Below are 13,208 nucleotides of genomic sequence, written 5' to 3'. Positions count from 1 at the left end.
AAAGGAATTAAAATCTTATTTTATTATTATTTAAATAAAAACAATTTCTTCCCACCGACCAAAGCACATCCTATCTTCCTCCAGGTTCACGTCTGAGCATCAGGGGAAAAGATTTTTGCCGGCGCCAATACCGACCGATCAACGCCAACGACCTTCCAGACGGGTTCTGACACCGACCAATTTTTTTTTGATGGACGTGAGCTTTCACGTTTTCTTTAAATTATGGACGTCTGTCCAATTTCGAAAAGTGAATGACTGTCGTAGATTTTCTTTTTCACGTGAGTTACTCGTGGCTTCTCCCTTGATTTTTTGAAAGGTGGACAATCGTCCTTTATAAAAAATTATTTACATGAGTTAATCACGTTTTTAGTTTTAGAAAATCAAGTTTTAATTTTATAAAACAAACTTTTCTCGTCTTTGCAGGTATTTCTATAACTCCTTGTCAAGAGACGGGCAAGTCCTTAAAGTATCAACTCTTGTGATATCATACTAGTTGCTAGTGATATTGTATACAAGTAAGATTTTGCATTGTTACTGTTATATATACGCAATATCGTTTTCAGTTGATGTATGCATATTTATGAAAGAACTATCATCCAATATTGTTACGCTTCAATTCCGTTGCTTTGCTAAAATTCGCATCTCGTATGAATGATTATTGAAGTATAAATATTGCATGAATATTGCAGCTACCTTGCAGAGATGTCAGGCGATATCTATGATGATGCCTCCAACGAGAATGACGAAGAAAAAGAAGGATCAGAAATTAAGAATACACCAAATATGGATGATGAAATATTTGTAGTATGATATAGACCCGAAAAATGTCCTCTAGGTTATGCATTTCCTCTCTGATGAATCCCAGTAAAATTACTCAGAGAAAGCTGGTTTCTCCCCAAGCAATAATTCGCTTCTGCCTGCATGGAGGACATTATTCTGCTTCTTCCATAGACTTAACTTTCTCGAAGACCTTTAAACGACTTCTCAGGATGGACGAGGCATATGCTAGGTCATGACCATGTTTCGAGCCATGTTAGACAATGCACAAATAACCGAGGCTGTTAGGGAGACTAGAGAATTGTTTATTAATCACGATGTGCGAGGTATTGTAGCTTTGCTTGATCAATGGTGTATTCCCACTCACACTTTCATTTACATATGGTGAGAGTTCACCATCACTTTAGAGGATGTGTAAGTGTTGTTGCATCTTCCTATCACGGGTAATTTTCCTGAAAGTTCTTCAGTGGAGGAGATTGCGATGTCTGAAGTATTGGCAGCTATGATGCATGAGACTAAACAAACGTCTGACAACTATTATATTCAATGGTTTAGGTATTGGTACCCTATAAAGAAGGATCCCAGTAATCCCGCGGATAGTACATTGACCATTGCTACTTCCTTGTCTTTATGGTTGTCCAGAGATGTGTTTGCAGACGATGGACTTTTGTTAAAGCCATTTGTAGCTCCTAGTGCTATAAAAACAGCGAAAGGTGAGAAACTTCCATTGGAAGTACGTTCATGGGATCGTTGTATTCTAACTTGGACTCCTTAGTTGTTGACACCAGCGTTGTTAGAGAACTGCTCGTTTAAACCCACCAAGTGTTGGTATGTCAAGTTTGGTTGTCATATTTAGTTCAAAAACTAGAGCCTCTTAATAAGTGAACTAGAGTCAACTTCGTTTGGTTAGACTAGAAACGATATAAATATTGTGCTCCACTTACTCAAGAAAATCTGAACACGGATTGAAGACAAGGAAGACATTAACCTTCATCTTGAGGTTAGTAGCTACATACTTGGCTTGTTCCATTTCTATCTTATTTCTTTCAAGTATTTAGAATGGAAAACATAACATGCGAGATTACAGACTTGATTATAATAATATGATCATTGTATTAAGTAATTAGATTATGAAGTATAACACTTATCTTTTGAACTTTGTAGATACGACATCGACATAATCATGTATATAGTGTTATGATTATGTGAATGGGTTATGGTTAAGATTTAATCCTAGGAAACAATGTTTTACATTTTTTTAAAGGAAGTACATTCATGAACTTTTTCATGCATCGAAAGAGAAATCAATAGATTTATTGGTCCAGCTATTCATTTCATATCTTTGGATGACCAATATGTGTGAGTTGGTAGAACCAATCTTAACTCATATTATGTATCTTGGTATAATCGACCACAATTCCTAGACTTATGATTTGGTATGACTGGTCCTGGTAATTGGTGTAACAAATACTAAGTAATCACCATGAGATGTATTATCGATCCTTGTAATTGGTGTGACCGATCCTAGTAATTGGTGTGACCGATCATAAGTGTTGTTTGAACGATCCTTGTAATTGGTGTAACTGTTCCCTATAATTGGTGTAACCGATACTAGTGATTGGTGCGACGATCACAAATACCATGTGTAAATGAAACCGATCCTTGTAATTGGTGTAACGATCCTAGTGACTGGTGTGACCGATCACAAGTAGGTACCATATTTAGGTATAACTGATCCTAGTGATTGGTATAACCGATTTGAACCCATGTATGTGACTTGGAAGGATTGATGACAATTAACCATTGTGATTTGGTACGACCAATTACATAGTAGTATTGGAACACTGACAAACAATTTCTGAACTTGTTTGGAAGTGTGGTATAACCGATTCCAAGAAAGAGAATCCATGTAAATATGAAATAAGGATTTGTAGTGAAAATATGTCAACATACTTTGAACATGAGCAGTAACTATTATCATTTATTGTTCAAAGATATTCCTTGGTACTCAAGGTGATCGTGTGTCGAAATAAATTAAGAATATTTTAGTTAAGGTTTTTGATTTGATATGCTTTAATTACCAGCAATTAATGCATAGCTTCAGAAAATAAAAATTAGTAATGTGCATTTACTAATTGGAGATTTCATATTAAGAGATTTCGTAAAATATTGGACCAATATTTATTAGAATTATGAAAACCGAATTTGGGAATTCATTGCATATCTTGAGAATATTTTCAGTTTTGGAAATTCCTTGGTGTCCAAACATCCTTGGTCTATAAATACCTAAATTTGCATTTCTATCAAACGATCCTAAGATCCATGCAAACTTCAATTCTTGTTGTTTCTGGTGGAGCCGTCTAATCAGAGAGGAAAGTACCCTAATTAAGCGAAATCTCTTACGACCGCTCTTTTAAAGACTTATGTGCGATCGAGAAACTCTACGAGTACCGTTGGTGGGATACTAGATAGTTGCATTTTTATTTTAGTTTTAGATTACTAATTTGATTGACTAATATTTGTTGAATCTTTGATCGCACCTAGGTTGTTTATTATTGAGAACCTTCTCTTCTGATATATGCCTCACTGAAACTAGATCAAAGATTTAACATTGCTACGGATCTAAGTTTTTCTGGTTCCATAAGATAGATTCACTGATTTTCCATTGTTAACAAACTCTGTTCTGTGCGACAAATCAATAAGGAATCAAGTTTTTTTTTGCAGGTTATTAATTTGAAGATTAAATCGAAGATTGAAAACTTTGAAGATTTGAAAACTTTATTCTTTTGTTTTGATCTTGGTGTGACTTTCTGTGACTTGGTTTTCCGGGATTAAAAGGTTGTTTATTTTCGATAAACATGAGCCTTTTTAGATCAACAAGTTGTTTGTGATTTTATCATAAACCTTGTAATCAAGATTGATTATTTCGGTAATCATTGTCATGTTTGATCTCGTAACCTAGGTGCTTCGGATCCGGTAATGGATCTTAAAAATAGAAGATCCTTAAGTGTGTTTTATCATATATTTTGGTATTGTGATTAGAAATTGAGTTTGGTTACCAAACAATTTTGATCCTTTACTGTTTGGAAAACGATCCAAAGGAATCTTGTATTTCCAGTTGAAAGATTGATAGCAGAAGTTATTTTGAACCATTGAGAATATATACTAGATTTAATCCTAAAGAGAATGCCTGTTCTGCGAGGATATCTAGTATCAAACGTCTATTGAGAACTTTGGTTATGCTAGATGTTATCAAATCAAGAATACCGCTGAATCTGAGTAACTAGGATTTTAGATTGCTTGGTCTCGTCTACACGAAGTTGTAAGTTAAAATTTTGTAGTGTCTTAATTCATTGAGTATTCAAAACTGGACTAGGTCCCGGGGTTTTCTACAAGATTGTAGTTTTCCTTAATAACAAAATTATGGTGTGTGCTTTACTTTATTTCCGCATTATGATTGTCTATATTATAATTTTTTAGCGCATAGCTCGGTTGAACTCACATAAGCGTTGGTATATCAAGTTTGATTGTCATATTTTAGTGTATCAAAACTCAATTAGAGTCACTTGATTAAATACTAGAGTCAACTTCATTTAGGTTAGACTAGAAAGTCTAGGAATGTTGAGACATATAAGTATTACTCCGACGACCTGAAGAATGTGAAGAAGTGGCAAACTACAACGATAACATCATCCTTCCACTTGAGGTTAGTAATATTGACTTGAATTGTTTCATTCCTAAAGTATCTTTCAAGTCGTGCATATTAAAAACATAACTGCGAAGCTGTATATACTGTACATATTGAATAATACTCTAGTGATATGACATGATCATAATAGATGATCATAGTATTAGGTAATTAGACTACGAAGCATAACGTTTATATTTTGAACTTCGTAGATATAACATCTACATAATCTTGTATATATTGTTATGATTATGTGAATGGGTTATGGTGAAGATTTCATCCTAGGAAACAACATTTAATTTTTTTCTAAAGGAAGTATATTCATGAACTTGTTTCGTGAATCGAAAGGGAAATCATTAGGCTTATTGGTCCGGCTATTCATTGCAAATCTTCGGATGACTAATATGTGTGAGATGGTAGAACCGATATTAACTTATTTTATGTATCTTGGTATAACTAATAACAATGCCTGATTTCTGATCTGGTATGACTAGTTTTTATTATTTAGTGTAACCGATCCTAAGTAATCACCATGTGATGGTATGATTGATCCTTGTAATTGGTATGACCGATCCCAGTAATTGGTGTGACCGATCACGAGTGTTATATGAGATCGATCCTTGTAATTGGTAATCGATCCTGGTAACTGGTGTGACCGATCACAAGTAATACCATGTGTATATGGAACCAATCCTAGTGAGATCTATAACCGATCCTAATGAGAGGTGTAACCGATCATAGTGAGAAGGGTGCTAGTGAGAACTGTAATCGGTTATAATACAAAAATTTAACCAAAATTAACTTTTCGGATTTTCTATTACTCTAGAGTTTTTAGAGATACCGAAAAATATATTTGATTAATGTGGAAATGTCAAGAATGTAATCATTAAGTATTTGAGCATCTTATTTCATCAATTGTTCAAAGATATTCCTTAGTACTCAAGGTGATCATTTGCCGAAATAAATTTAGAATCTTTTAATTAAGGATTTTGATTTTATATGCATTAATTACATGTAATTAATGTGTAGCTCTAGAGAATAAATATTAGTAATGTGCATACTAATTGTAGATTTCGGAAATATTGGACAAGCATTTATTGTAATTAGGAAAACCAAATTTTGCTATTCATTGCATATCTTGAGAATATTTTCCGTTTTGGAAATTTCTTGATGTCCAAACATTCTTGGTCTATAAATACCTAAATTTGCATTTCTAGCAAACTATCCTAAGAGCCAGGAAAACTTCATCTTCCTTGTTGTTTCTGGTGGAGCCGTCTATTCAGAGAGGAAAGTATCCTAATTAGGTGAAATCCCTTACGACTGCTCATTTAAAGACTTCTGTGGGATCAAGAAGCTCTACGAGTATGATTGGTGGGAAACTAGTAACTTCAATATTATTAGTTTTAGATTGATTTGATTGACTAACGGTTGTTGAAACTTTGATTGCACCTAGTTTGCTTATTCTCGAGAATCGATCGAAGTATCGACGAAATATTTAGACTGTTGTTAGATCTAAAGACATCTTGTGATAATTCCAGTTTCATCCTCACTATTTTCTAAGTTTAAGCCATGATGAATCCAGATTCATTCTTGCTATTTTGTGTGGTGTCCATTTCACCCATACTAATTTTTACTCATCCATTAAAACCATGTTTTAAAAATATTTGGACAATTGACCCAATTTCTCCTTTTCTTATCGGCATATATTTCATGCAATAATTTGTATTCCTTTAATAGATATATTTTAGTTGTTTAATGAGATAATATTAAATTATTTTTTTCCTATCCATATGTATTTCATTAAATACACCGCACATAATGGTCGTATAATATGCACCATTATTGTTACAAAGAACTAAAGCATATACACTTGCAACTAAAATAAGGGGTTGATCCGGGCCGTGATACCAGTTTCTCTTACGAAAAAGCGGCCCGCTAAGAAGTCCCTTCGAGATTTGGACCAAGGCCCGTAAGGTAATCTAGACAGTTCGTCAGTTCCTTATCCTTTTAGGTTTTTCTCATCTTCTACATATATATAGAGAGGGGGTAAAATACAGATTCCCGGCTACACGAAACTCCTCACTGTTCTCTCAAACGGCAGGAACGGTGAATTTCGAATCTCTATCTACAGTTATGGGATTAATCGTTTCGAATCCCTCTATGCTTAATTTTATTGGTTAGGTTATTATTTTGTCTTTAATTGTTTCAAATCCCTCTATGCTTAATTTTATTGGTCAGGTATGAGATTTTGTTAAGTATTGTAGTTGCATCGATCATTGTTTGAGGTTAACGATGCTTTTATTGTTGGAATCTAAGTTTGTTCTGGGTTTTGATATGAGATTTTTGTAATTTAGGCGATTATTTTGAGCTTGATTATTGTTTGAGCTGATCCTTGGATCTGATATATTTATGTTTGGTTCTCCGTAGATATTACGATTGAGGTGGTTATGATAGGATATATTCTTAAACTTTTCATGAATGGCTTTGACTTTGGGATGCGGACATTGCTAACAATTCAAACTGCTTGCTAATCTGGAAATTCATCAGTCTCTGAAATTATTAATTCGGAAAGTCAACGACTCAACTCAGTAAAGAATGAAATTCATAATCAATGTGTCATTGTGTCTTAAACTCATCTCTTTCTTCAAAGATACAATGTTAAGGATTTCGACCTATTATTGTAAAGCAACAGGAGAAGCCGTACGTTTCTCATATTTATCTTTGTTTCAGTATTTAATTGAAACTCAGTTTGTGCAGTTTATTATTGGTTAAACAAACAAGTAGGCAACAGCTCTGATACCGGTGTTTGAGCTACCATGGATGATGCACGGATAGACAGATCCTTTGATAGGTTAAGTCTTGAAGTAGGCAAAGGAAGGAACAAACAACAAGTAGGCAGGGGAAGGAACAACTATGATACTGAAACATGGATAGACAGATACTTTCATATTGTACAACTTAGAGTTGGTTTTGGAGAACAACTTATATATCCAAGATCTCAGATCAAGAAGCAGTCAATAGATTTAGAGGTATCACTTAAGATGCTTTTCCAAGAAGCATCATTTGTTGTGGATGACTGGACGGATGTCAACATAAAGTTCGATGGCAGGAGGTCATTCGATAGGTTTCTTATGCTGTTAAAGGCATCCGGCCTGGACAAGTATGCGTCATTAAGGTCTGCGTTTATTTCAATCCCAAGTCTCGTGATTTTGTCGTATTGGTACAGGATAATGACGTCAGTATTAGTCACCGCTGTTGGTTGCCTCCTCGGATGTTGCTAGATGTGGTTATTGCAGAATACTATGGTAGAAGCTTGATACTAATTCAATTTTTGCAAAGAATTTCAGAATCTGGTGATGATTTCAGGCATGAGCAGGTAATTAATATTTACTGCTCGAAATGGCATCTTGGCTTTATTTTGATGGAGGATAGCATTTGACATATTTTTTATGACGTGGCATGTCTATGTCTTCCTAGGCTGAGTTGTTGTGGTCTTTCCTCGATCACCTCATCAAGATACAAGAGGAGCAGCAGCTTGTTGCATATAGTTTCTCTAAGCATCTGGAACAATTGTGAAAGTTTGGTGCAGTTTCAGATTATGGAGATAAGCACAAGTGTTATTCTATCCTTTCCAAGGACCCCATGGTCTTCCTTGGGTGGGTACAAAAGTTAAGTGTTTATCCTTCGGAATTAACAACTATCTTGGCTAATTCCGAATTGCTTAACCTTGTTTTTTCAGCACCTATTCGATAGTCTGTATATCATGTCACGTGAATCGGCTTGGTTGCTAGAGAAACTCAAAGATTCCCATTTTACTAGTCCCTCATCTATCGAGGAGTCTGCCAAGATTCTTGGCATCATCTTGGTTTTTATTTCAAAATTCAGGAAATCAAAGGTACGTAAGATTGTACATATATTTCCTGTTTGTTCTCGTTGAGATCATTGAATGCTATAAATTAGTATCCTTTCTTTTATTATTGAGTTTCTGTTCTAGGAATGGTTGGATTGGAATCTTCTCAACGGTCGCAGGGTTGATGCATATTATATTAAGAAAAACAATAAAATATTATGTAAGTTTGGACAACGCATAAAAAACCTCCAGGGGCAAGGCGTTGAAAGAAAATCTGTCGCGGAAATGCTGCTTGGATGTTTTGTAGATGTAGTCGATATGTTCTACAAGCTAGGCAGCTGTTCTACTCTTCAATTTGAGTTTCCTGCACCGATAAATGAAAATGGAGCTGAGTTTTCTGAGGCTGCACTGATGAATGAAGCGTTAGAGAAACTAATTTCAGTTGAGTGTTCTGATCTTACCGGCGGAGGCTCTCCACTTGGATGTGTCGCATTGTGGAGAATTCTTTTTGAAGCATCTCTAATTAATCTTCGATTGGATCTTATATGTAAAGTTGAGGTACATACACATTCTATTCTCACCAGTTTATAGCATAATCATTCTTGATTCCATTAAAATTATACTAATTGTCTCTTACATGTCTTCATCTGAATTGAATGTACTACAGGTTAAACTGTTAGACACTGCCACAAACGATCAACTGGGTAAACTATTGAAAGCTGGGGAACGCGTCCTAGCTCAATTTGTAGCCATGCAAAAAACGGTATATTCTCTATCACTTGGTGTTCTTGTTTGATTACCACCATTTTATTTGACGAGGAACTCTGAAGTGTCCTATTGTTGTAAGTTTTTAATCCCCACTAACTAGGTTGTCATCGAAATAGTGTATGCTTCCTCCCTTCGTTAACTCAAAATTGTTAAATATTACAACTTGCAATCATTTAAGTACTATTGTGGTTTTTGTGTTTTGATACCTGTTTTGCCATCTCCAACTGAAAAATGCGCACTTCTGAATTGCAGGTGGCAGAAGTTACTTATATCCTAGGAGATGCTTTTACAACTGGTGGTGCTGGTATGGGGAGTTAGAGTGATGCTGCGCATATTGCTCAGCATGATTTCCCTTGGGATAAACACACTGTTCCCGTTAGTGATAGGAGGATAGGGCTGGATGTTCCCAAGAACATTGACGCACGCTAGTGGACATCCTCCTCATAAGTTATCAATTTCCTAATACTAAGCTATTTCTTAGTTTAGGATTTATTTTTCTAATTCTAGTTTGTTTCTTTGTTTAGTTTAATTTCCTTTATAGTCCTAGTTATATTTAGAATTCTTGAAGCCTATATGAGAATGGCTAAGCATAGAAGAGATACAATTCTACGAATATCAGATTTACCTTTTATTTTTATTATCTTTATCTTGTTTTACTTTTGTGAATCTACTGATCTCACACTAGTTTCTATCTTTTATCGAATTTTTGATCCAAATCATACACTTGGACCACGTCATTTTCCCTCTTGACAAATATACCGTTGTTTTCCCCCTTGAAAAAAAATACTGTAGTAGTATGTGCATACTTGGAGCCTAATTATCTTAATTATCTTTTTACGACAACATGAAACTGCAAACATGTCATTTCCCCTCTTGATACAAACTGATTAATTTTATTAAGATACATAACAAGTTATAATATGTTCTACTAACTTATACATATTGGTAATCCAAAAATATGTAATGAATAACAATACCAATAAGTCTAAGATACATAACAAGTTATGATCTGTTCTACTAACTTATACATATTGGTAATCCAAAAATATGTAATGAATAACAATACCAATAAGTCTAAGATACATAATAAGTTATGATCTGTTCTACTAACTCATACATATTGGTAATCCAGAAATATGTAATGAATAACAATACCAATAAGTCTAGTGATTTCCTTTTCGATTCATAAACAATTTCATGAATGTATTTCCTTTAAACAAATGTAAACATTGTTTCCTAAGACGAAATCTTCGCCTTTACCCATACACATAATCACAATAGCATTCATAAGATTTTGTCGATGTCTTATACACGAAGTTCAAAAGGTAAGCGTTATACTTCGTATTCTAATTCCTTAACACTTGATCATGTGATCATGTCTCACTACTAGAGTATAATCATTCACAGCTTCGAAGTTATGTTTTCAATACAACACGACTTGAAAAATACGTTAGAATGAAACAATTCAAGTCAATATTACTAACCTCAAGAGGAAGGATGATGTCGTCGTCGTAGCTTGTTACTTCTTCACATTCTTCAAGTTTTCGAGTAATACTTGTATGTTTCATAATCCTAGACTTTCTAGTCTAACATATACGAAGTTGTCTCTAGTACATAATCAAGCGACTCTTTAGATGAGTTTTGATTCACTAAAATATGACAACCAAACTTGACATACCAACGCTTGGTGGGTTCAACCGAGCTATGCTCTAACACTAGTGTATGCCAAAGATCATTGGAGAACGGGCTTGGAAAAGAGACGATCTAGGTCGTTTGATTAGTGAAAAACCTAGTAGTTCTTTTTGTGAATGCGGGGAGCTCGGAAACTCTTCTTTTGAGAGCCCTATCTTTGGAAAGTTCAGCTTTGAAAACTTGAGACTGAGTGAAGAAAGTACTCCTAGTCCTTTGGTAGTGCTAGAAATGGCAACTTTAAAAGCTTTGTTGAACCCAACTAGGACCTATTCGTCCGTCTTGTATCAAGTTAGTTGAAACAGACGCAAATGTTGAACTAAAACATGGGACCATATAGATGCTCCCAATCTTTTTAGGGAAAGAAGATGAAAACCCCGATTTTTATATTAGGGAATTCGAGGAAATTTGTAGTACTCTAAAAATTAAAAACCTAAATGATGATGCTTTGAAAACCGGTCCTAAGTAGTTGTAGTTGCATATTTTTTAATGACTACATCCAAATAGATCTAACGATTGTAAAGCTACTAACATGCAAGATTCAAAAATAAACATGATGTAAAGAGCATGAAAGTAAATATTGACACAAGCGTATAACGTGGTTCGGCCATGGAGACCTACATCCACGGGAAAGAAACTATCTTCTTTATTGATTAAGGTCTTACCCTTGAAAGGTTACATATATCACTTAGATTTCTCACCCTCGCTTTCTCTAAATCTCTCTTAAGAATTCTCTGTACACTACCATAAAAGATTACATGTCCATTTCCTTCTACATGGAATGGTATTTATAGACAGACTGACTCGTGGCAGTGTAGACCCATCTCGCAGAGATGGTGGTGCTATCGTATATCTTCATCCTATCGGACGAACTTTATACCATTCCTTGTGACATCCCTTCTCGGTTCTTGTTGATGGTGGATTTTTAACAAAGGGTAAAATTGTAACCTTACATAATCCTGATCCAACAGTCAGACGAATATTGAGAGTTATCTCTCACTAAAGAGTGAAAGCTCATGCCACACCTATGATCGAGCGTATTGCTTCTCAGAATATCTTCAAAAGTCTCTGATCAGTATATTACTTCTCAGAGCATATATATGCAGTCTCTCAGCTGAGACCACAACATATTTCATTAACTGAGCAATTTCTGTAATCACTTCTGTAAAGAATCGAAATGATTGGACGACTTCTAGATGTATTACTCACTAGTATAGAGCATTACGTCTTCAGGATGTCGCAATGTTTCCTGAATTTACAAAATAAACATTCAAATCGAGCGTTCTGCTTCAGCTAGCTCATACCTCGATTTTCGAATAATTATAATGCTCCTAGACAACATGCCTGCTAGTATAGAGCCATCAATTAATTATTTTTAGTCACAAGATTCATCAATTGAATTCCTAGAAAATATTCTACGTTCTGTACAATATTTCATTACTTCAATTTATGGTTATTCCCAACAGAATTCCATGGGTTATTAATAAATATTCAACGTACGGGAATCTGAGCCACCATCGAGTAAGCCCCGAGAAAATGGTGCAAGTGTATGACAAATAATGCATAAACGAGCACCCAAACACACGAACGAACGATCAAAGTATGGACGGACGAGCGACCCATGGAGATAATAAAATAAATAATAAAATAAGCTAGGGCCCGGGACCGGGCCCACTAGCTGGCCGACCTGTCGGTGCCCCCTTTTATTTTATCTTATTTCTTCCCTCATCTCACATGGTTTCCCTCACTTGAGCAAATTCCCTCGTTTGAGAGAAACTTTTGGGTTTCCATGCTTTAATCAAACAAAAATAGGGAAAAGGTGTCACGGGACCGGGCCGCCTAGCCGGACGGCCATGCCCTAGCCTTGGCCGGTCCCACACCTCAAAATTCCTTATTTTTATTAATAATTCTATCGTCTCATGGAAATTCCTTAACCTTATGAAACTCCATTATTTCATGGTATTTCCTTCACATCAAGGAAATTATACAAAAATTACATAAAATTAGGAAAGGTGTCACGAGACCGTGGTCACTAGCCGGACGGCCATGCCCTAGTCGTGACCGGTCCCATACCCTTGTAATTCCTTATTTTATTAATTATTTCCATCATCTCATGGAAATCCCTTAATTTCATGATATTTCCTTCAAATCATGAAAATAATATAAAATTAGGGAAGACTCACGGGATCGGGCCCTTGCCGGCGGAACATGCCCTAGTCGTAGCTGGTCCCACATGCCCTTTATTTTATTATTATTAATTATTATTGTTCGTTTATCTCATGGAACTCCTTCACTTCAAGGGGAATTCCTTAGTTTCAACAAATTCCTTGATTTCATGGTATTTTCCTAAAATCATGAAAATAATATAAAATTAGGAAAAGTATCACGACCGGGCTTATTGGATGACCGGCCATGCCTTAGACGGTCCTACACTTC

General features: G+C 35.3%; 1 protein-coding gene across 2 annotated transcripts; it reads left to right on the top strand.

The window, feature by feature from the left end:
• The first annotated feature begins 6,519 nt into the window (after positions 1-6,519).
• Positions 6,520-9,749, top strand: LOC113287999. 2 transcript variants are annotated; one of them, XM_026536925.1, is made up of 7 exons: positions 6,520-6,571; positions 7,223-7,841; positions 7,943-8,121; positions 8,205-8,360; positions 8,460-8,873; positions 8,983-9,078; positions 9,336-9,749. In XM_026536925.1, the coding sequence occupies exons 4-7, from the start codon at positions 8,229-8,231 to the stop codon at positions 9,399-9,401; spliced, it is 708 nt and encodes a 235-aa protein (XP_026392710.1). In that variant the 5' UTR covers positions 6,520-6,571; positions 7,223-7,841; positions 7,943-8,121; positions 8,205-8,228; the 3' UTR covers positions 9,402-9,749. The 2 variants fall into 2 exon arrangements, with proteins under 2 accessions (XP_026392710.1, XP_026392709.1); XM_026536924.1 differs by having other exon boundaries at positions 6,541-6,571; positions 6,893-7,841.
• The last annotated feature ends 3,459 nt before the right edge of the window (positions 9,750-13,208 follow it).

This window comes from Papaver somniferum, chromosome 6, assembly GCF_003573695.1.
Source record: "Papaver somniferum cultivar HN1 chromosome 6, ASM357369v1, whole genome shotgun sequence".
Lineage (NCBI taxonomy): Eukaryota > Viridiplantae > Streptophyta > Magnoliopsida > Ranunculales > Papaveraceae > Papaver > Papaver somniferum.
Note: the sequence above shows the minus strand (reverse complement) of the source record. Positions and strands in the feature narration are given on the sequence as shown.

Coding starts and splice junctions, on each gene's coding strand:
- LOC113287999 (XM_026536925.1), top strand. CDS start 8,229: ATGTCACGTGAATCGGCTTGGTTGCTAGAGAAACTCAAAGATTCCCAT. Junction 8,874..8,982: donor ATCTTATATGTAAAGTTGAG/GTACATACACAT, acceptor AATGTACTACAG/GTTAAACTGTTAGACACTGC. Junction 9,079..9,335: donor TTGTAGCCATGCAAAAAACG/GTATATTCTCTA, acceptor TCTGAATTGCAG/GTGGCAGAAGTTACTTATAT.